This window comes from Eretmochelys imbricata, chromosome 3 (genome assembly GCF_965152235.1).
Source record: "Eretmochelys imbricata isolate rEreImb1 chromosome 3, rEreImb1.hap1, whole genome shotgun sequence".
Lineage (NCBI taxonomy): Eukaryota > Metazoa > Chordata > Testudines > Cheloniidae > Eretmochelys > Eretmochelys imbricata.
Window position 1 is genome coordinate 12,058,126 of NC_135574.1, and position 24,009 is coordinate 12,082,134.

The following is a 24,009-nucleotide window of genomic DNA, read 5'->3' on the forward strand; positions in this document are numbered from 1 at the left end:
TTGATTATCGTTCACATTGTGGGGAGAGTGGTCACTTTGGATAAGCTATTACCAGCAGGAGAGTGAGTTTGTGTGTGTGTGTGTTTTTTTTTTTTTGGGGGGGGGGGTGAGAAAACCTGGATTTGTGCTGGAAATGGCCCACCTTGATTTTCATACACATTTTAAGGAGAGTGATCACTTTGGATAAGCTATTACCAGCAGGAGAGTGAGTTTGTGTGTGTGGTTTTTGAAAAAGGGCGGGGGGGGGGGGTTGAGAAAACCTGGATTTGTGCTGGAAATGCCCCAACTTGATTATCATACACATTGTAAGGAGAGTGATCACTTTAGATAAACTATTACCAGCAGGAGAGTGGGGTGGGAGGAGGTATTTTTTCATGCTTTGTGTGTATATAAAAAGATCTTCTACACTTTCCACAGTATGCATCCGATGAAGTGAGCTGTAGCTCACGAACGCTTATGCTCAAATAAATTGGTTAGTCTCTAAGGTGCCACAAGTCCTCCTTTTCTTTTTGCGAATACAGACTAACAGGGCTGTTCCTCTGAAACCTTTCCATTTATTATTATTACTAATCTCATGAGTTTGGGGGCCTCACTCCTGGCTTTTGAGTGACAGGGGCTGGGTTAGCAACGTTTCAGTGCCTGATTTGCTGGTTCAGAGAATCGGAACTGATCCAAAAACAGCCAACCCTGATGGACTACATATCCCAGCATGCCCCTGGCCGTAATACACCTCCCAGCATGCAATGTTCTCTCCGACTCAGAGCACTTCGAAGAAACTACATATCCCAGCATGCCCTAGGGCGGACTAGCGCTTGCACAGCCGAGGCCTCTCACTCGCTCGGGAGAACTCCCCCTCCGGTATACCACGCCCCCCAGTTCCACACGCCCTCCCCGGTGATTGGCTGGAGCTGGGATCCAGTCCCATCCTTCCGGTGGGGCTCCTCCCCTCACGCTCGACTATTGGCTGGCGGCGAGTTGGCGCCGTCAGAGGCTGGCCAATGGGAGAAGGCCAGGCTGGGAACCTTTTTGTGACCTTTTCCGTGGCGGGAAAATGCATCGCGTTTTGGCGCCAGGGGCGGAGTCGGCGAAAGCGCGAGCGCGGCGGGCCCGGCCTGGCCTGCGCCCCTCCACCCTCTGCTCCGCGGGTTCGCGCCCCTCCCCCCGGCCCCGAGCAGCCTCTGGTCCCGTCCCGCCGCCCCTCGCCCCCGCGCAGCCGGCCCCGAGCGCAGGGAGCCCCGGGCAGGGCGCGCTCCGCGCTCCCCAGCGCAGGCAGCATGGCGGCCCCCCCGGCGGGGCTGGAGGACGCGGAGCTGCGGGAGGCGCAGCGCGACTACCTCGACTTCCTGGACGACGAGGTGAGGTGGCGGCGGCGGCGGCGGCGGGGGGCCGAAATCCCCGAGCTCCCGGCCCTACTGCGGGGCCGGGGGAGCCCCGAGTCTCGCCGGGCCTGGCCGCGCCAGTCGCGCCTCTAGCCGCTGCCGGGGAGGCCGCAGAGGGGATGGGGGGAGGGGTGCTGGGGGGAGAGGCGGGGGAGGCCGCAGAGGGGATGGGGGGAGGGGTGCTGGGGGGAGAGGCGGGGGAGGCCGCAGAGGGGATGGGGGGAGGGGTGCTGGGGGGAGAGGCGGGGGAGGCCGCAGGGGGGATCGGGGGAGGGGTGCTGGGGGGAGAGGCGGGGGAGGCCGCAGGGGGGATCGGGGGAGGGGTGCTGGGGGGAGAGGCGGGGGAGGCCGCAGAGGGGATGGGGGGAGGGGTGCTGGGGGGAGAGGCGGGGGAGGCCGCAGAGGGGATGGGGGGAGGGGTGCTGGGGGGAGAGGCGGGGGAGGCCGCAGAGGGGATGGGGGGAGGGGTGCTGGGGGGAGAGGCGGGGGAGGCCGCAGAGGGGATGGGGGGAGGGGTGCTGGGGGGAGAGGCGGGGGAGGCCGCAGAGGGGATGGGGGGAGGGGTGCTGGGGGGAGAGGCGGGGGAGGCCGCAGAGGGGATGGGGGGAGGGGTGCTGGGGGGAGAGGCGGGGGAGGCCGCAGAGGGGATGGGGGGAGGGGTGCTGGGGGGAGGGGAGGGCTGTTCCTGGGTTTCCTGTTTCCTCCTCCAGCCCCACAGGGTGAGCTGTGGGTTCTCAGCTCTCCCCCACCCTGGCCTCTACTGGGTGGAGATCCTCCCCCCCCCATTACAAACTGCTCCTGTGCTGCCATTCCCAGCTGGAGGAGACATTCTTGTGCTTGCTCTGATTGAGCTAATGTGCTATAACTAGGTTGTAACTCTGGCGGCAGGAGGGTACTAGCCACCTCACCTATGTGACTGTGGTCTCAGACAGGTACATTCTTTGGGTGGTTAGCCCCTCCTGCGGCTCACACTGGTATGGCTATGCGCTGAATTTAGTGAGCCAGCTCCATCAGAGCTGGTGTGGGTATGTCTCCACAAGTTGGGAACTGCACCTCCAACTCAAAGTGCAGACGTACCCCAGGGTGGGGAGGGGGATTGAGAGTGCCTCCCTCTATCTGGCCTTTCCCTGTGTCAAGGTTCCTTCCCCACCCTGAACTCTAGGGTACAGATGTGGGGACCTGCATGAAAACCTCCTAAGCTTATTTTTACCAGCTTAGGTTAAAACTTCCCCAAGGTAGAGATGATTTTTCTTTTTCCCCTGGACTTTATTGCTACCACCACCAAGCGTTGAACCGATATATAACCGGGAGAGAGCCCGCTTGGAAACGTCTTTCCCCACAAAATCCTCCCAAACCCTACACCCCCTTTCCTGGGGAAGGTTTGATAAAAATCCTCACCAATTTGCAGAGGTGACCACAGACCCAAACCCTTGGATCTTAAGAACAATGAAAAAGCAACGAGGTTCTTAAAAGAAGAATTTTAATAGAAGAAAAAGTGAAGAATCACCTCTGTTGTCAAGGTTCCTCCCCCACTCTGAACTCTAGGGTACAGATGTGGGGACCTGCATGAAAAACCTCCTAAGCTTATCTTTACCAGCTTAGGTCAAAACTTCCCCAAGGTACAAAATATTCCACCCTTTGTCCTTGGATTGGCCGCTACCACCACCAAACTAATACTGATTACTGGGGAAGAGCTGTTTGGACGAGTCTTTCCCCCCCAAAATACTTTCCAAAACCTTGCACCCCACTTCCTGGACAAGGTTTGGTAAAAAGCCTCACCAATTTGCCTAGGTGACTACAGACCCAGACCCTTGGATCTTAAGAACAATGAACAATCCTCCCAACACTTGCACCCCCCCCTTTCCTGGGAAATGTTGGATAAAGCCTCACCAATTTGCATATGTGACCACAGACCCAAACCCTTGGATTTGAGAACAATGAAAAAACATTCAGTTTTCTTACAAGAAGACTTTTAATAAAAATAGAAGTAAATAGAAATAAAGAAATGCCCCCTGTAAAATCAGGATGGTAGATGCCTTACAGGGTAATTAGATTCAAAAACATAGAGAACCCCTCTAGGCAAAACCTTAAGTTACAAAAAAGATACACAGACAGAAATAGTTATTCTATTCAGCACAGTTCTTTTCTCAGCCATTTAAAGAAATCATAATCTAACACGTACCTAGCTAGATTACTTACTAAAAGTTCTAAGACTCCATTCCTGGTCTATCCCCGGCCAAGACCAGCATAAGACAGACACACAGACCCTTTGTTTCTCTCCCTCCTCCCAGCTTTTGAAAGTATCTTGTCTCCTCATTGGTCATTTTGGTCAGGTGCCAGCGAGGTTACCTTTAGCTTCTTAACCCTTTACAGGTGAGAGGAGCTTTCCCCTGGCCAGGAGGGATTTCAAAGGGGTTTATCCTTCCCTTTATATTTATGACATCTGTAAAATCAGGATGGTAAATACCTTACAGGGTAATTAGATTCAAAACATAGAGAATCCCTCTAGGCAAAACCTTAAGTTACAAAAAGACACAAAGACAGGAATATCCATTCCATTCAGCACAGCTATTTTATCAGCCATTTAAACAAAACCAAATCTAATGCATATCTAGCTAGATTAGTTACTAAGTTCTAAGACTCCATTCCTGTTCTGTTCCTGGCAAAAGCATCACACAGACAGAGCCTTTGTTTCTCCCCCGCTCCAGCTTTGAAAGTATCTTGTCTCCTCATTGGGCATTTTGGTCAGGTGCCAGCGAGGTTATCCTAGCTTCTTAACCCTTTACAGGTGAAAGGGTTTTTCCTCTGGCCAGGAGGGATTTTAAAGGTGTTTACCCTACCCTTCCTGTTTATAACACCTTGCAACAAAGAGATTCTGGCATCAATAACAGTTGGGGACTTTCTGAGCCACTAAAGACTCTGGAATCAGATCAAAAGGGCTGCATCTCACTGGCTTAACTTTGTAAAATGGAACCCTTCTCCCATGGCATGTTGCAGGAGGATCAGGGGATTTACCAGAGCAAAGTCCGGGATGTGATCAGTGACAATCAGTATCGTCTGATTGTCAGCATCAATGACCTGCGGAGGAAGAATGAGAAGAGAGCCAACCGGTAAGAGTGGCCTCTGAAGGGACTGGATAAGAGCGGTTAGCAAGATACTTTCCATTCGGCTACTGCATAGCACGCAAGCTTCTGAATGTCCTTAGGTTTTGTGACTGGCATGAGAGGAGAGCCATTACAGTTGTTGCGCTGTTGGCAAATTTTGTAGGCAGGCCAATGGGTTAAGCTATTACTTTCTCTCTAAAGCCCAGTCTGCGCTAGAAAAGATTTGCCTGTGTACTTATACCAGCAAACCATCCTAATGTAGATGCAGCTTACACTGACATCTAAAGTGTTTTTGCCACTATACCTTATAACGGGTCCCTGAGCAACAGAAGATATATCAGCCAAAGCACTTAACCATCTACCATAGGCCATATTAAAATGGTGCCGCGCCCCCGCCCCCCCCCCTCACCCCCCCCCAAAAAAAAATCACCACGAACAGACTTGCAATACTGGCAAAAGTTTCTTGTGTGGACCTGACCTAAGGTTATGCCTTCACTGCCAAAAAGGGGTGCGTGTGTAGTGTGTTTTTGGTTTTGTTTTTTTTTACTGTGCATTAGCCATCTTGATGTAAAATCACAGGAGATGAGTCACAGGTAGCTTTTATCATGATGTAGTTAGATGATGTCAACGCTATGCTCCCCTCCTGGGTTTGACCTTGGCAAGCAGAAAGCGAATATAAGGGATGGGAACACTTTCAAAAGCACCCAGGTAATTTAGGAATCTAATGGGGTTTAGGGCCAGACTTACACAAATATTTCAGCACCTACAGATAGGCACCTAGTGAGACTTTCAAAACTGCCTCAGTCACTTTGGTTCCTAAATCCCATAGACTTGTGGTGGGGGTTAGGTGCGTAACCTGGTTAGGGACTTAATGTCCATAGCACACTCACTTCTTGACTGAAGTGAATTCTCATGTGAGTGGTGGGGAAACATCTGTTGGTGTTTGCCCAGCTCTGCTATTAACTTGTGAAGGCATTCGGAATTGCCACTGTGTGAAGGAAGGGTCTTCCTGCTGCGGATGTGCTGGCAAGATCCTCTCCTAGCAGCTGAACTGACCAGAGTCCTGCTGCCTTTTGCTACAGGCTCCTGAGCAATGCCTTCGAGGAGCTGGTCGCCTTTCAGCGTGCCTTGAAGGACTTTGTTGCATCCATCGATGCCACGTACGCTAAGCAGTATGAGGAGTTCTACATCGGGCTCGAGGGCAGCTTTGGTTCCAAACACGTGACGCCCCGGACGTTGACATCCTGTTTTCTGGGCTGTGTGGTCTGCGTGGAGGGCATTGTGACAAAATGTGAGTATGGTGTGCGGGGGCTGAGATGTTCCCTCTGAATGCACACGTGGGATTGATAGCTATCTGTAGACACTAGAGCGGTGGGAACGTCAGGGATACTCTAGGGTGTAACTAGGAGTCATGGAGTGAAAGGTAGCTGAGAAATTTAGGCTTGTTGTCAGGGAACATGCCCCGAGATCTGTTACTTTGTGGGATGGTCTCCCAGTGGAACAGGTAGAAACCCCACTGCTGAAGCCATGGTGAACAGGAGTGGACTATAAGGTGGATAGAAAGCTGGCTAGATTGTTGGGCTCAACGGGTAGTGATCAATGGCTCCATGTCTAGTTGGCAGCAGGTATCAAGCGGAGTTGGTCCTGGGGCTGGTTTTGTTCAAAATCTTCATTAATAATCTGGAGGATGGCGTGGACTGCACCCTCAGCAAGTTTGCAGATAACACTAAACTGGGGGGAGTGGTAGATATGGAGGCTTGGGATAGGATACAGAGGGACCTAGACAAATTAGAGGATTGGGCCAAAAGAAATCTGATGAGGTTCAACAAGGACAAGTGCAGAGTCCTGCACTTAGGGCGGAAGAATCCCATGCACCGCTACAGACTAGGGACCGAATGGTTAGGCAGCAGTTCTGCAGAGAAGGACCTAGGGGTTACAGTGGACGAGAAGCTGGATATGAGTCAACAGTGTACCCTTGTTGCCAAGAAGGCTAATGGCATTTTGGGATGTATAAGTAGGGGCATTGCCAGCAGATAGAGGGACGTGATCATTCCCCTCTATTCGACATTGGTGAGGCCTCATCTGGAGCACCGTGTCCAGTTTTGGGCCCCACACTACAAGAAGGATGTGGAAAAATTGGAAAGCATCCAGCGGAGGGCAACAAAAATGATTAGGGGAGTGGAACACATGAGTTATGAGGAGAGGCTGAGGGAACTGGGATTGTTTAGTCTGCAGAAGAGAAGAATGGGGCGGGGGGGGGAGGCGCGGGATCTGATAGCTGCTTTCAACTACCTGAAAGGGGGTTCCAGAGAGGATGGATCTAGACTGTTCTCAGTGGTAGCAGATGACAGAACAAGGAGTAGTGGTCTCAAGTTGCAGTGGGGGAGGTTTAGGTTGGATATTAGGAACAACTTTTTCACTAGGAGCGTGGTGAAGCACTGGAATGCGTTACCTAGGGAGGTGGTGGAATCTTCTTCCTTAGAGGTTTTTAAGGTCAGGCTTGACAAAGCCCTGGCTGGGATGATTTAGTTGGGGATTGGTTCTGCTTTGAGCAGGGGGCTGGACTAGATGACCTCCTGAGGTCCCTTCCAACCCTGAGATTCTGTGAGTGGGGAAGGTCTACAGGGTTTCTTCCCTCCTAACTTTTTCCTCCCACCAAACAAATCTGAATGCAGGCTCTCTGGTACGTCCGAAGATCGTCCGCAGCGTCCATTACTGCCCTGCTACCAAGAAGACCATTGAACGCCGATACACGGACATGACGACTCTCGAAGCTTTTCCATCCAGCTCTGTCTACCCCACTAAGGTGAGCAAACGGAGTCAGCGTCAAATATTTGCCAGAGACCTGGGGAAGGAAGTGACTTGCCCAAGGCCATACAGTAGGCCAGTGGTAGAGCTGGGTATAGATCCCAGGTCTCCTGAGTCCAGTGGACCTCACTGCAGTTGTCCCATATAGCTATTGGGAGCGAGTTACCTCCCTCTGGCTTCATCTGTGGGGCATGCATGTTGATTAAACAACAGTAATGTATCGGCTCTGCTGTAGCAGAGGTGCCGATGTATGTGGAGCCCCTCCTAGCGGCCAGTTGAATGCCCTCCCAAGAAACAGACATCTGCATCGGTTAACACCGTTTCAGTCCTGAAGGCAGCAGCGCAGAGGAGGCAGCTTATGAATTGTTTCGCAGTCTGTGCTGGATTTGATGGAGTTCAAACCTAGGCTCCTGGTGAGACAGAAGCATCTGTTAGTCAGACTGGATCAAATGGTCTGTTAGGCAGAGTGATCACTCGGTCTCTGGAGAACATAGTGGGTAATTGGGCTGCCAGTGACCAACACTCTTCTCACCTGAAGGTCTTGCTTGTGTAACTGCTCTTGCACGGGTGATCTGTGACTGCCTGTCTGGTGTAGCCAGCAGAGCTCTCCATGACTGCTTAGTCTGTCCTAGTGCTTGGGTAGGCCCAAGGGGCTCACGCTAGGTAGTACAGGCTGTTAGTCTGGGAGCTGGAGAGCCTGGATGAACCACAAGGTCTCTGTGTCCAGCAGCCTCAATAAAGAAGCCCCTTGCAGCACAGTCCTGTCTCACTGCTACCACAAGGGACACTCCAGCCTCCCTTCCCTGTGTGGGTGACCCCATCTGATCCCAGAGACTCCTTTGCCATGCTCCTGTGAATGAGGCATCTCATTACTGTGTCGCTCATCCAGGATGAAGAGAACAATCCCCTGGAGACGGAATTTGGCCTCTCTGTCTACAAGGACCATCAAACCATCACCATCCAGGAGATGCCTGAGAAGGCCCCAGCTGGTCAGCTTCCTCGCTCTGTGGATGTTGTTCTGGATGATGACCTGGTGGACAGGGTGAAGCCTGGGGACCGAATCCAGGTTGTTGGAACTTACCGCTGTCTGCCGGGGAAGAAGGGGGGCTACACATCAGGGACATTCAGGTGAGGCACACAGTGTAATCACCTTCCCTTCATATTGCTGCTTTCATCGTGAAAGATCCCAGAATGCTCTACCTTTTATAGGAGGAGCACTTCACTTGCCACTGAGATGCAGCCAGCTCTGTGGTGGGATGTAATAGCTGTTGAACAGCAGCATGGCATTGTAATTAGGCCAGAACACAGAGTCAAACACCCTGAATCTCTTGGAAGGTTCCATTAGCTCTCTAGTGACTGTGGATGGCCAGGACCAAACAAAGGATAGAGACGTAGTACTGCGGACACAGATGAAGAGTGGTCTTATTGCTCAGTTAATTAAGCAGACATGAGGGCATCAGGATACATCGTTTTCTGAGCTTTCCAGAGTCTCCAAGACTCGGCTTGAGGAGTGGACCCTTATGGAAGGACGCTGTGGGTGATTGCTATAATCTGTCGGTCCTTGGATGGTTGGGTCTGTCTGCAGGGTTTTTGTGTTCTAGACTTGACCAAGCTCCCTCTCCTTTCCAGAACCATTTTGATCGCCTGCCATGTGAAGCAGATGAGCAAAGAGGTTCGGCCTCTCTACTCTGCCTCTGATGTGGCCAAGATCAAGAGATTTAGCAAAAGTCGCTCAAAGGTATTAAGCTTTATTTTCAAACACACCTTGTAGAAAATTGTATATTAGAGATGGGAACATAAACACTGGTCAGCTAACCCATCCCCATGGCACAAGGCAGGGAGCTCGGAATGTTTTCTAGTACTTTGTCCAGCTTTAAATGGCTCTAAAGATATAGCTTCCACCACTTATCCTGTGCAGGTGTATGGGGGCTCTTACTCAGTTGTCTCTGTATCATTTGCTTAGTTTCTTCTCATTGCTTCGGCCCAGCATAAACAATTTCTTTGCTTCATGTTGATGCTCTTCAGATACTAGCTCAGCGTCTATCTGATCAAACATCTCTCTTGTGCATGCACTGATCACACTGGAATCCAGTCATGTCTGCTCTTCGCAGAAGTCCTAGGTTTTCTCACTCTCAGACCCTCCCCTTCTCCTTAGCTGATCAAAGTTTGAGCATTGCCAAGACTCAAAGGATACAAGGTCATATCCTACACTTACCTATTAGAGAAACAAATCAACCCTAACCCGTACCCCTCCTCTTTTACTGCAGTGCCTGCAGGTCTTTTCTTAACCAGAGAGTGCCCTCAGATTGACCTTCCCTTCAGAACCATGTCCTGGAGAGATTTCCCAGCTGACCTTGCTCTTAAAGGGGTTGCTGCTTTACCATGAGGGAGAGAACTTGAGCAATGGGCAGGAATGTTAAAGGAAGCTCAGAATCTTTCTTCTGTAAATAACATCGATGTAAGGTCTGGCCCAATATAAAAAAACAAAACAAAGAAAATACCTTCCTTTTTTGTCTCTCAGAGGTGCACCCAGGTTAAAATCGCATTGTAAAAATTCTTCCCCTTAGGTCACTGCTGAAGGGATTTAAAACACCCATTTTTTCTCAGCTGGCTGAGATACAGTGGACTAGTTGAATCAGTGTCTCCCTTTCTAGTTCTCCTGACCTAGCTCTGTGTTGTCGGGGGCTCCTGTCCTGCAGGGGAACGTGCCTGATGTGTAACAGTTGCCAGTGAAAGCCCCTTCCTTTCCTGTTGATTTTAAGCCCACTCATTAGGCTAGCAAAGCCTGAACTACCTGATCATGTCCCTTGAAAGGGAAGCCATTCTTGCTGGCTGGATTTTTTTATGTGGTATACTTCGTTTCCTCTGCCTTAGGATGTCTTTGACCAACTCTCGAGGTCTCTGGCCCCCAGTATCCACGGGCATGAGTATATCAAGAAAGCGATTCTCTGCATGCTGCTTGGAGGGGTGGAGAAGGTCCTGGAGAATGGGAGCCGCATCCGAGGAGACATCAACATCCTGCTGATAGGTAGGGTGGAGGGGAGTGGCATTGGGATGCTATGGTGACGGGAGGGCAAAGCCTGTGTGAAGGGACACTTCATAATTGCTCGGACTCGTCCTTTCCAGGAGACCCTTCAGTTGCCAAGTCTCAGCTGCTGCGTTACGTGCTCTCCACAGCCCCCCGGGCCATCCCCACCACCGGTAGGGGCTCCTCCGGGGTTGGTTTGACTGCCGCCGTCACCACGGACCAAGAAACCGGTAAGGTTATCGTTGAAGCGCTCTGCTGGCAGAGGATGCTGTGAGGAAGGAAGTAAAGGGAATGGCTTGTAAGATGTGAGGCTGCTGTAACATCTGTCAGCCATCACAGAACCACTTGTTGCTCTTGCTGGAAGCTTTTACATGATGGGAACCTCTTCTCTGGTGCCAGAGCATTGTTACTGGATGTCTGCTGGGGTGCAGCTTCTTACATCTTCTCAGGCTGCATGTCTCTGAGTGGCGCCTGCCCGGGCAGCTAGGTAGATGGCTCTCAGCTCTCCCATATCCTGTGTGGGATCCCAATAGGCAGCAGGAGCTGGTAGTGCCATGTCCCTAAATCACTGCACAGATGTTCTTGACCTTCCTGCTGCTGGAATTACCTGTGCAAGAACTAATGGTACTTGCTTCTTTGAATAGGATCTGGTTACTTTCCACCCAAGGTGGTCCCATCCCACCCCCAGGTCCTCCCATGCCTCTCTGTCTTGAAGATTCATCTCCCTGACTTTCCCTGCGTTACCCCCACCACTCTCCGCTGCGGAGAGCTAGGCAGATCTGTCTCTGAAGCCAGGATTTCACGTACTCCTTGGGCACCAGAGTTTTGGGGATTTGAACCCCAGATGCCAGGGATCTGTCAGATCTCTGTGAATTTCAGAGCGAAGGGGAGGGCTTGGGGATGATGGCCCGTACATAACCCTGGACTACTCCCTGCTCCACCCCCCAGGTGAACGCCGCTTGGAAGCTGGAGCCATGGTCCTGGCTGACCGGGGCGTGGTCTGCATTGATGAGTTCGACAAGATGTCAGACATCGACCGCACGGCCATCCATGAGGTGATGGAGCAGGGCCGCGTGACCATTGCCAAGGCAGGCATCCATGCCAGGCTCAACGCCCGCTGCAGTGTGCTGGCTGCAGCCAATCCTGTCTACGGCAGGGTGAGTCAGGGCGAGTGCTGACGTGGGGGCTCTCTCGGATCAGCTCTTCTCCTAGTAGTTACTGAGACCAGACCCACCTTCCAGGAGAGGATCATCTGATCTCCTGAGGGGTGAGCAAGAGGCTCGGATGAAAATTCTAGATGGTAAAAACCCTTGATCAAAATAACAGGGTCCTGGGTAGGTCTCCGTGCAGCTGTGGATGCCAAAAACATATCCTAATGTCCACACTGGGCCCAGACTCTGCCCTCACGTCCAGTGCACCCCATCTTGAAATGAATGAGCTGGAGACTGAACATGGCCTCTAGCCCATTTTCTGGAGCTCAGCTCAAGAGCTGTTAAACTGAGCAATTAAAGCAACACGAGGTTTTCAGCTCTGATCTGGAAAGTGCCTGGCTTGGTGTCGACTCTGGGGGAGGCAGAGTGTAAAATGTACCAGTTCCCTTTGTAAATGGGGCAACAAGGCATGGTGAAGCGGAGCAATACTGCTGGGTTTATTTTCCAGGGGCAGCGTTCAGACCGGGATGGTGTGTTAGCACTTTCGTTCTTAAATCCTGTGACACCCAGTCCCTCGAAAAGCCACGATGTCCAAGTGCTTCTGATAGTTTCAGGGTCTCCTGTAACTCATCTCCCTGCTCTTTGCAGTACGATCAGTACAAAACTCCCATGGAGAACATTGGCCTTCAAGACTCCTTGCTGTCCCGATTCGATCTGCTCTTCATCGTCTTGGATCAGATGGACCCAGAGCACGACAGGGAGATCTCGGACCACGTCCTGCGAATGCACCGGTACCGAGGACCTGGCGAGCAGGATGGGGATGGTGAGTTGAGTCTTCTCTTTCTCCCCCCTACCTGCTTTCATCCTGACTCCTTTGTGAAAACATCTGCTCAGTGTGCAGTGGCAGTCCAAGCTAACAATATTATGAATCATTAGGAAAGGGATAGATAATAAGACAGAAAATCATAACGCCACTATATAAATCGATGGTACGCCCACACCTTGAATACTGTGTGCAGTTCTGGTCACCCCAGCTCAAAAAAGATATATTAGAATTGGAGAAGGTACAGAGACGGGCAGCAAAAATGATGAGGGGCATGGAACAGCTTTCATATGCAGAGAGGTTAAAAAGACTGGGATTTTTCAGATTGGAAAGGAGACGACTAAGGGGTGATATGATAGAGGTGTATAAAATCATGACTGATGTGGGGAAAATGAATAAGGAAGTGTTGTTTATCCTTTCACATACCACAGGAACCAATGGTCACCCAATGAAAGTATTAGGCAGCAGGTTTAAAACAAAGATAAGGAAGTATTTTTTTCACACAACGCACAGTTAGCCTGCGGAACTCATTGCCAGAGGATGTTGTGAAGGTCAAAAGTATAACTGGGTTCAAAAAAGAGTTGGATATGTTCATGGAGGATAGGTCCATCCCTGGTTATTAGCCAAGAAGGTCAGGGATGTAACCTTATGCTGAGTGTCCCTAGTCCTCTGACTGCCAGAAGCTGGGACTTGACAACAGGGGATGAATCACTTGATAACTGCCCTGTTCTGTTCGTTCCGTCTGAAGCACCTGACACTGGCCGCTGTCGGAAGACAGGCTTCTGGGCTTGATGGACCATTGGTCTGACCCAGTCCAACTGACCGTGTTTCTTCTCCCTTGCCTAAGACCGTGGGATCCCTCCTACCCACCCCACTCCCAAATTTCTCTAGGCTTTATGTTGCACTCGCCGTCTGGGGACCCATAGTCGTTGGTCGGAAGCTTCTCTTTATTCCTGTGCCCTGAGGGGCTGGACTCTGATCTCCCCAATTGCAGTGCATTGACCGTTAAGCAGACTAGCTCTCGCCCGCCAGTAGCTTGCTGCATGCCTGGTTATCCGAACAGTCGTGGCAAACGTGGTAGGTGAAAGCCAGCAGCAGAATAAACAGCAGGTTGAGCTACTGGGAGTGGCTGAGGTATCTGACTTGGGCAGAGCCATACTAATCTCCAGTGCTCTCCTGCATTGTTCTGTGTCTTGGTTGATTTAGTGACCGGGTGAGCTCAGCTGAGTGATATACAAAACTCCTGGGGGCTCAAAACCTGCAGCATAATTGGTCTCGAGCTTCTCCTTTCTTAGTCTTAAATAAGAGGAAAATCCTATTGGATCTAGTCCATCTCCGGGGTAGGGCCAGTGCAAGATTGTTGTCTGCAGCACGTTCTCCAGTGGCTTGTCCTGTCCAGCTGGGCGTTTCCTCCACTCCCCCTGGAAGGATACTCGGATCTCGCAGGAAATGAGCTTTCCCTGATGTCTAGTCTACAGTTTGCTTTGTTCAGTCGCATCCCATTTTGCCTAGTTATACACGCCCTGTTACCACCCTAAACCTTGGCTCTCTCACCTCAGTGCTAGTCAGCTGTAGAGGTTTCTGGGTTGATATCTGTGGCTTAGCCAAGCTACGTATTAGCCTCTCAAGGGTTCGGGCCTGGATGATGCGTAAATCCTGCTCTCCTAATGTCTTCCCCAGCCATGCCCCTGGGCAGCGCAATAGAGATCCTGGCTACAGATGATCCTAATGTGGTGCAGGAGGAGGACCAGGAGCTACAAGTGTATGAAAAACACGACAACCTTCTGCATGGCCCCAAGAGGCACAAGTGAGTGTGTCCTTGTCTGCCCCATCCCTGTAGTGATTCAGTCGTGGTTTTTATCTTTGAGGAGGTTCACTGTATGACTGGTTGTAAACTGCTAGGGCTTTGGCACCTAAGCTCCTTTGTGGGCTTGTCAAGGGAGTGGGAGAAATGTCGCCTGCAGCAGCAGTAGCTTGCCTTTATATAGTGCCATTTGTGTGGAAGGATCCCTGGAAGGATCACTAGCCCACTACGGACAGGTGCCCAGCCCTGGGGTGGAACACAGCAGCCGTTCTGCACCTGGCCCATACCACAAGTCTGTAAGAGGATCATGAAGAACATTGTATGTGGCTGAGCATTCCATGCATGTGTATGTTCCACGTACAGCCCGGAGTGTTCCTGTTCTTTGTGTGTTGCTCATGTTGCTGGGGGGACAACTTCCTTTTGGAAGGGAGCGGCACAGTAAAAATGGAGTCTCCTGGTTCCATTCCGTAACTTGTGTATATGTTTGTGTGTCTCTGCCAGAGAGAAGATAGTTAGCATGGAGTTCATGAGAAAATACATCCATGTGGCCAAGATCATCAAGCCGGTGTTGACCCAAGAGTCAGCGAATTACATAGCGGAGGAGTACTCCCGCCTCCGCAGCCAGGACCAGATAAGCTCCGACATTGCAAGGGTGAGCAAATCTTTCTGGGGTGTGGGAGGCAGGAGCAGACAAGGAAAGAGACCAGAATGGGTCAGCTCCATCCTTTTCCCATGGGCCAAGGAAACAGAGTCACACATCCGGCCCTGAGATGTTATCTCTTGTGAGACGCCCACTTAGGGGCATGATGCTCCAGAGAGGTGAACTCCTCTCATTCTCCCAGGCTTTTGCTAATAATTCTCTGCGGGGGGGTGGGGGGGGAAATGTTGGTCTATTTCCCTTGCCCTAAAGTTGGCTTTCAAGCAGTTGAATTGCAGTTTGGAGCCTGCCAGTGCTTCTCAGAGCAGCACATTTCCGATGCTGATTCCCCGAGATGGGGAGGCGGGGGGTACAGAGGAGGAAATCGCATGCACTTAAGTTTCACATGGTCCTTTCTCCAAAGACACATGCTGAGCCTCAAGCGAAGGCTCACTCTGGCCTAGTACGCTGGGATGCTATGGATCATGTGAGGCTATAGCCCACAGCATACCATGTACATACTATTCCTGTTCCATGACTGGCACTGTCCCTCAACTCTTTGAGGGGCGTGTCTTCCACAGGCTTCCTTTGCATCCTAAGACATATGTAGACTACAGCAGCACGTGACTAAGGCTTTCGGGGGTGTGGCCTTGCTCGATCTGTGCTGGGACTCTGCCTGCAGCTGTCCAGCATGGACCATAATGAACATGTGGGCATTGCCGCAACATGGAGCCATTGTCTGATCCCTCAGTTGCTGGACTGTCTTCTCCTCTCCTCTCCCTCCCAGACCTCCCCTGTCACGGCCCGTACGCTGGAGACGCTGATCAGGCTTTCCACGGCCCACGCAAAGGCCAGGATGAACAAAACGATCGACCTGCAGGACGCGGAAGCTGCCGTAGAGCTGGTGCAGTTCGCCTACTTCAAAAAGGTGAGTGTGTAGCCAGGGTGCCCGCAGGGAGTGGCAACCACCAAGGACTCCGGCTGCCAAAGGATTAAATTAAAGGGGCAAACCCCCAGCTGGAATTTCCAGGATCTGGCTTTTCTTTGTGTGGCTCTCAGCTGTGGTGCTGGCTGTTGCTGGAGTCCAGGCTGAGTGCTGGGGCTTGGCAGCTGTAGCGCGGGGTAGAAGACTCCCTGCTGTGAGCCACCTTCCAAGACCCAGCTGCAATGGGCTCCTTGCTGCGTGGTCTAGGAAGCAAGCAATGGCAGTTGCTCTTGGCGGTCTTTAATCTGGGAGGGATTTGGAGTTTTGCTCTTTTTCGTGGCGAGTTGACTTAATCCTGGGTCATGGTGCTTGGAGACTGCAGCAAGAGGTACCATAGGAGTAAGCATTGTAGTAATTTTGGAATCCTGGGTGTCAGGACTCCTGGGTTCTATTTCTGGTTATGCTGCTAACTGTGGGCAGGTGACTCCACCTCTGTGCATGTTTCCCTGTATGAAATGGGCATGATAGGCTACATCTTGGGGTGTTGAGGCTTACTTACGATACCCAACACTCTGAGATCTCCACTGCTGAGTAAAATACTTTCCGTTCCCAGACCACGGCTGTGACTTCTCTGTTGGAGACTCAGCATGTATCAAATAGATTCATAGATATCAAGGTCAGAAGGGACCATTATGATCATCTAGTCTGACCTCCTGCACAATGCAGGCCACAGAATCTCACCCACCTGCTCCTGCGATAAACCTCTCCCCTATGTCTGAGCTATTGAAGTCCTCAGATCATGATTTAAAGACTTTAAGGAACGGAGAATCCTCCAGCAAGTGACCTGTGGCCCATGCTACAGAGGAAGGCGAAAAATCTCCAGGGCCTCTTCCAATCTGCCCTGGAGGAAAATTCCTTCCCGACACCAAATATGGCGATCAGCTGAACCCTGAGCATATGGGCGAGATTCACCAGACAGATACCCAGGAAAGAATTCTCTGTAGTAACTCAGATCCCACCCCATCTAACATCCCATCATGGGCTGTTGGGCCTATTTACCATGAATATTTAAAAATCAATTAATTGCCAGAATCATATTATCCCATCATACCATCTGCTCCATAAACTTATCAAGTTTAATCTTAAAACCAGATAGGTCTTTTGCCCCCACTGCTTCCCTTTGAAGGCTATTCCAAAACTTCAATGCCTGAGGGGTTGACTCTCCTGTTAATCTGCTTGGGTTGGGTTGTTTGGCTCCCTTTTGCAGGTGCTGGAAAAGGAAAAGAAACGCAAGAAGCAGGCGGAAGATGATACAGAGACTGAAGAGGAAGAGGAACCAGAGGGTGGAGAGAGAAAGAAAAAGAGGTGTGTTGGGGGGGGCTGGAGATGCATGTTGGGAGGGAGCACTAGCTGGGACTGGCGAACCCAACTGGGTGGGAGAGACTGTGAACTTGACCAGCCGCATCTGTGTGCAGAAACAACCCCAGGAATGGATTTTCTTGGAGAGGTCAGACTGCATTTAACAAAGCTAAATCCCCTGAGGCTGTTGGCTAGAGGGTATTTCACCAACTGTCTGTAGGCTTGGAACCTCTGTCTGGGACTTGGGGGCAGAGGAGAAAGCTTTAGAAAATGTCATGATTTTTGAGGGGTGGAAATCTGAATCTTTTTATAAACTTCCAAATGCTTTGGCCAGCCTCAGGGCTGCTCCTCATTTGTTACCAGAACCAACCCGGGTGTCTTCCTTCAGTGTTTGAAGAGAAGCACTGAGTTCCCCAGCAATCTGCAGGTGGCCCGGCTGTATCCCCGCCCAGTGGTTAGAGGTGTGAAGTGCCTCCCCTGTGGAATTGGAGGTGTATTGCCTAGAGTGGTGAGGAGTGGCAGTAACCTTCTGTTGCCCTGCAGGAGGAAGAAGGCGCACCCTGGGGATCAGGAAGCGAAAGAGGGGGAGTCCTATGACCCCTATGACTTCAGTGACACAGAAGAGGAAATGCCGGAAGGTGAGTGGCTTTCTTTCCCTCTCTTCCTGGATCCTGTGTGCACAAGGGGCTGTAAGTTGCTGTCTCCTGCCTGATGCTGGACTTGAGCATGCTGTGGAAGAGTCCACTGGATGGCATGCTGTGTTTCAAGCTGCCCGCTGACACAGCTTTTGGGGCAACAGATGAACTGAGCTTCTCTCAGACACTGGAAAGTGGGAGCGAGACACCTTGGATGATCAGCTCCAACCCCTGGGGCCAGTGCAGGATTGTTCCCTATAGCCTCTGTCCAGTTGTAGAAAGTGGGCTTCCACCGCTTTGCTTGGGAGACTGGTCCAGGATATAGCAACCTTGCTGTTAGCAAAAGTTTACCGTGGTCATTACACATTGATGTTGCACTCTTGCGGTGCTTTACAAGGGCCCACTTTCAAGGGGCTGTTGTTTTTAGGCAACCAGAGATGAAGACCCTGCTCCCATCTCAAAGAGTGTGCATAGGGCAAGTCTTCCTGGGAGGGAGATGTCTTGGGCTGAGGAACAGTTTATTGGCCATGATGGGCACATGAGTGCTAAAGACCTCCTAAAATCCAAACTGAGTACCAGGATGGTATGCTATAGGTAGTAATGCTGTGTCATCGTCATGGTCCCATTTCCCCAGACATCTGAATGTAACCACTACAGAAATCAGATACAGCTATGGAAATCACCAGGGTGTACCAGTGGCATTATTCCTTCCATGGCTTTGGTGAGAGAGTGGATATTAATTATTAATTAATTATTATGGTAGCATCCCAGGGTCCCATTGTGCTAGACACTGAATTAACAGTAAGACTAATTAGCCACTGTAAAACTACATGGAAGGAATACTATCCTTGCTCTGGAAAGAAGTTAGTGACAGCGCCATGCTGCAAGATACTGTACAGATACAGGGTAAAACATGGTACTAAACCCCTGGTTGCTGCAGCAGATGCTACTGTATCTTGTGTGCGCGCAGGCATTGGAGGGATGACGTGTAGCTCTTAGTTGCCAGATGTCTCATCTTCGCTTTCTGCTTCCAGTCCAGGCACATACCCCAAAGACCCCTGAACCTGCGGAGACTGGAGGGAGCAAAAAGACCGAGTTGGCTGACTCAAGGTGAGTGGTGGGCTAAAGAAGCCGTGGGGAGTTATGTCATTGGATCTCAAACGGGTCAGCTCTGTGGCTTAGCATCAAATAAACTCTTATCCAGAAACAAAGATGGAAATTCTGGGGGATTCACCACTCTTCCTTTTAAATAAAATACTGAGCCAGCTTGACAATCCTGGAGACTGACGTTCACAAAACAGGTTCAGCCTAATCGGGCAGTATGAGCTGACCCACTCTGTGTGGCCTTTCTCCTTGCTTGGTGGAGAAGGAGGGGCAGTCCAGACCTTCCTCTTCCTGCTGAGTGTGTATAGAAAGGCTGCTTTTGATGCAGATACTTAACTAGCCCTGACTCACTTCAAATAGGCATCTGGATGGTAGCAACTCCTGGTCATTACTGGCTTGGGTGGATTTGAGCCAGACCCCATGTAGGTAACAGACTCTTTGCCCTGCTCGCAATATTGAGTATTAATTGGGGGGGTGGGTGGATGGGGTAGGGGCTTATATTGCAGACAGCATTTAGGATAATGTACGTGTCTTCATGGGATTTAACTCCAGCTGGGGGAGCAGACTGGGCGTTGGAAGACATCCATTCCTTAGAGTAAAGAGAATAAGGAGACCAGCTGTGGCCTTGCAAGTCTCACCTGAGCCTGCGGTTCCAAGTGCCAGGGAAATGTGTGCACTCCGCTGGTATCTTGTGCTCAGATATACCCAGAGCACCATGCTTTTTCTGGGCACTAAGTCTGCCTGAGGTGGAAGTTAATCACTATATTATGCATCCGTAGCCCCATCTTGGCTTAAATCCCCTTAGACCTTATAAACTCAGCAGCGTCGAGCTAGAGCAGTATTTGAATGGGAAACCTCTGGTAAATACCCAGGAAGGGGTATGAGTGACCCATTTAGCATCTCTGATTAGGTACTGAGCCCTTGCCCCACATGGTGCTAAGGGGGGGACTGTGTTGTTTGAGGTGCATGCTACCACTTAGGATAGATGTAAGATATGGTCAGGGCTTCTGGTCACGGGAGATCACATGGCACTCTTTATGACAGTTAGGTGTCTGTACGCCTGTGTTCTCAGGTCTCCAGCCATCCTGTGTCTCTGGGCAGGGTCCCATGTCCCACTCCCTTCTAACTGGTGGTTGTAAGACAGCCCAGCTCCTTGCCTTGCACTGTGACAGCTCCAGCCAGCCAGTCTGCCTTAAGGCCAGCATCTGGGCTGTGCGTTGTCACCAAAGACCGTTACAGGTCACCACACAGCTTTGCTAAAGCAAAGTACTTTTATTCTTTGAGTAAAAGCGTTACAGAGGAAACGTATCGAATGACAGGTCATACATGCTTACTAAACCTGTCAGAAATCACCCGTCTCCCACATAGGGAGTCTGATTGGCCAACGTGCTTTCCAACCCTTCCATGAGAGTTGTCGCTATCTGTTTGCTGAAGCCTTGGGTCTGCTTATGTATCCCACATTCATTTTTTCTTGCTTGGGCTTTGGCAAACCCAGTCTGAACCAAACCATCCCAGAAAATGGTCCTTCTCTGGGGAAGTTTTACAGTCTTAGTGACTTGCCTTAATCCCCCCCACTGTTTTTAGTTCTTGGTGGAGCTGTGGTGACCTTTCCCCCGTGGAGTAGAACACAATCATGCACAAACCATTCATACATTTAATAGCAGTCACAAGAGTTAGGGGACTTTAACCCCTATGAGCTGACCAGATTCTGAAGTGGGTAAAATACCATCTGCAGTTCAGTTGGGGTATTATTTGCTTCCTGTCTTGAACAGCATTTCCAGGTCGGGTGCAGCAATTCTATCTAGTTTGTAAAGCACTTTGGAATCCTACTGCTTGGAAGACACTCTGTCAGATAGCTGATACCACTGACCCCGACTCACGTAGTTGGCAGGTAAGGCACTAAGGTACTAGTGGCACCTTAGAGACTAACCATTTTCACAGAATCACAGAATGTTGATAAGGTGACCCCTTAAAAATTCCCAAGGTAGGTTGCAGGTGCTAGGGTCCTCAATCTTTGATCTCATGCTGGGAACTGTGACTCTCTCTCTGGGGAAGAATTAATGGCTGTGAATGAAGAATGATTTGAGTCTAGCTTCTGGTTCTAATTACCTTTTCTCCTGCTTGGCTAGGCTGAAAGCTTTCAAGGCTGGTCTTCTGGAGGTGTTCAGAGCTGCCCATGCGCAGTCGGTGGGTCTGAAGAGCCTGATGGAGTCCATCAACCTGGATAACCCTGACCCCTTCTCGGCAGCTGAAGTCAAGGTGGCATTGGAGCGCATGCAAGACGATAACCAGATCATGATGTCTGATGACATTATCTTCTTAATCTGAGCTTCGGGGTGGGAGATGCCAGGTTCTCATGAATTGGAGTTGGAAACGCTTCTCCTATGAGTCCTCAGGCCCATCCTGAATGCATTACTTGGCAGAACTGAACTTTCTGCCACTTATAGCCCAAGCTGGAATTGGCAAACTCTGCAGCTGTAGCTCTGTACTGTCTCATGGAGTTTGAGAAGAAATAAAGAAGCTGGTTCTTGAAGGCCTGGGGATCCAAAGTCTGTTTTGATTAGTTTGATTCCAAAACCATTGGAGTGTTTTTGTTTTTATGAGTAGCAAAAAGCCCTTAAGTACAAATTACTTGTCTTCTAAATGTGCTTTAGGTGAGTCTCAGCTGTATGCAATCTCTAACGAGCTTCATTCAGGACACAATAGTTGAGGCTGATTTGAGATTTTTATCTCCATGTGGAGAGCTCAGGATACAAGTTTTTGCTGTACACTTTCACGTAGCATAGATTTCTCATTCCGAGGTGGTCCTTTTAAACCCCTCCTCCATTTTTTAAATGTCTGCCTAAAGTGTAATTTTTACTTTTTTTACAATGGCAATGCACAAATTCACCATTTGGTGGCGACAGTTTTATAAATTCTCATACTTTCAGGTTTTTAAATGGGATATTAATATGCACTTAGTCAGGAAAATGACATTGGGTTCCATAATCTCTAGTGATTCGAGACCTGAATCTGATTCATTTACAAGTCAAGATAATTTGTCCTTTTCCCTGAATACTTATGCTGCAAACTCAACCTGAGCTGTGATATTTGGACCATTTTGAACAATGATTCTACAATTGGATTTTAATTGATGCTCCCAGGAGTAGGCAGGTTTGACTTGGCAGATGTGATTCAAAGGCTCTTCCTGCTGTGCAATGTTAGACTTGATGGTAGGTAAGAGAAGCCAAGGATGAGTGAATCTCACAGCCCTATCTGGAATTTCAAAACCAGATTGGTGACAGGGTTTGGAAAGGTTAGGAACTGTTGAGCTGGTAACCTGTTTCAATACCAGGGTTCTACATATCAAGGAATTTAAGGCTGCAGAGTTTCTAAGGGATACATGTGGTTCCAGATCTCTGTCCAGAGTTCTCATCCATGTTAATAAGTCTTCCTGTAGAATGAGTAGAACAAGACACATGATACATTGAAAGAACAATGTCTAATTGTTTGATGCTTTTGAGCCTAGGTCCCATTAATTTTCAAAGGGATTTAAGCACCAAGTCCCACTTAAAGTTAACAGGACTCAAGCACATATGAAAACTTTACCCAGCAACTCCATAAGTACTGTCAGCTGAATTAGTGCTCATTTCTATCAGTGTTCTCCAGGGGCAAGCAGAGAAGGATGCAAAGTGTTACTAACTCCCTTTTGCCCAGTGATTTGTAAGACTGAAGGTTTGGACTTCTGCATTATATGGTGTAATAGGTTTATACACAGAGAGATGATATTGATAGAAAGCTCTAAAACCATATGCCCAGAGTTGTCAGATGACTTGTGTATAATGGAACCTGTCCTGAGTAATTTTCTCATGGTGCCAATGCCTGCCTAGCAGTGTTGGTGCAAGGTCTATCAGAATTGTACTAGTAACTCTCTGTAAAGGGCTCTCAGCAGGAGTGGATGTTGAAAGTGGTCCTTACTATTTCACTCTCTGTACAGCTAATACTGCTTTTTCCTTTGTGTAATTGGCATCTCAGTCTTGTGTTCAGTGATGGGGATGCTACAATACTTATTCAAATAATAAAATGTCAAGATCATCTGTCTCCAGTGCGGTGCCTTATGTTGCGGATGTTCTGTGGGATTGGACCAGCCCTGACCCAAGCAGAGGTGTCGTGAAGGTGTAATTTAGCTGTGAAGCAGTTGGGGGAAGGCGAATGTACTATAACACTTCTGCCAGTGGTGTTGGGAGTAACAAGGGCTGGGTCCTTCTTTCTAGGGGATTCTCTACCATTTGTTTACTATTAGCTGGAGCCCCCCGCAGTAATCTGGGAACCCATATCCACTCTGGCCACCTTTGATAGGCAAAACTGGACCCACTCGCAAGCACATTCAACAGAGGTTTAAATGAGTTTTATTGGGGAAAGGAAAGGGTGAACTCGGACAAATTTTGCAGTTTCACTTTGTCACCTACTACCTCAGGGGGGCATGTGTCACAGCCCCAAACAATTGGATCCTGAGTGGCTGATGCAATTTTTCCACGTCCCAATCCCCTATTTGCAGTTCATGGGTTCCCAGTTTCCCCACTCTGTTTGTGGTCACAAGAAAATCAGGGTCCCTGTTTCTTAAGCAGTTCTCAGGCTCTGCCACCTGTCCTGCTATAATGTTTTTAGCAGCTAGGACAGGGAGGCCTCACTAGAGGGGACCAGTGAAACGGCCTGCAAACTCCTCTGCTCCCACCGTAGTCCACCCAATTGCTCTGTCTGCAGGATACTGTGGTTGGACCCACCTGCCACTTTGCTCTACCTACTGCTGGCCAGCTGACAAAAATGGCTGCTGAGCGCTGCCTCCTTCTTGTCAAACAGTAGGAGTCACAGCTGAGCTCTGCTCACAAAGGCAACTGCAGTTCTCAGCTCAGCTCTTTCAGTTGCAAAAGGACCAGTAATTGAAAAGTGCATCTCAACCTCTTTGATACCAGGGACCAGCTTGCTGCTTTCCTAAAATGTCTCAGGGAAATCTCAGGACCGGCATGGAGGTTGCCATGGAACGGTGCTGGTACATTGAGAAACACTGATCTAAAGAATCCAGCAGCGCCCATGCCACCAAAAAGACATTTCTAACAGCAAACCAGAACATAATCAGACTTCAAAGAAAGAGAGAGTAAGTCCCAGGCCTCTGTCCCCAGCCTCAGCAAACATTAGTCTCCCTCAGGGTGATCCCAACCCAGTCAGTATCCAGGCTTTGCCCAGGTGATTCCCAACAGGATAATCTCCAAAAT

General features: G+C 49.9%; 1 protein-coding gene across 1 annotated transcript; it reads left to right on the top strand.

Annotated features, from left to right (window-relative positions):
• Positions 1 to 1,092: 1,092 nt before the first annotated feature.
• Positions 1,093 to 22,831, top strand: MCM3 (minichromosome maintenance complex component 3). Its single transcript, XM_077812382.1, has 17 exons — positions 1,093 to 1,355; positions 4,377 to 4,489; positions 5,566 to 5,774; positions 7,159 to 7,289; positions 8,181 to 8,419; positions 8,921 to 9,029; positions 10,166 to 10,319; positions 10,418 to 10,549; positions 11,268 to 11,476; positions 12,119 to 12,293; positions 13,974 to 14,100; positions 14,599 to 14,749; positions 15,522 to 15,662; positions 16,927 to 17,024; positions 17,562 to 17,656; positions 18,688 to 18,763; positions 20,887 to 22,831. Exons 1-17 carry the CDS (start codon positions 1,275 to 1,277, stop codon positions 21,083 to 21,085), a joined length of 2,439 nt encoding a protein of 812 aa, XP_077668508.1. The 5' UTR covers positions 1,093 to 1,274; the 3' UTR covers positions 21,086 to 22,831.
• The last annotated feature ends 1,178 nt before the right edge of the window (positions 22,832 to 24,009 follow it).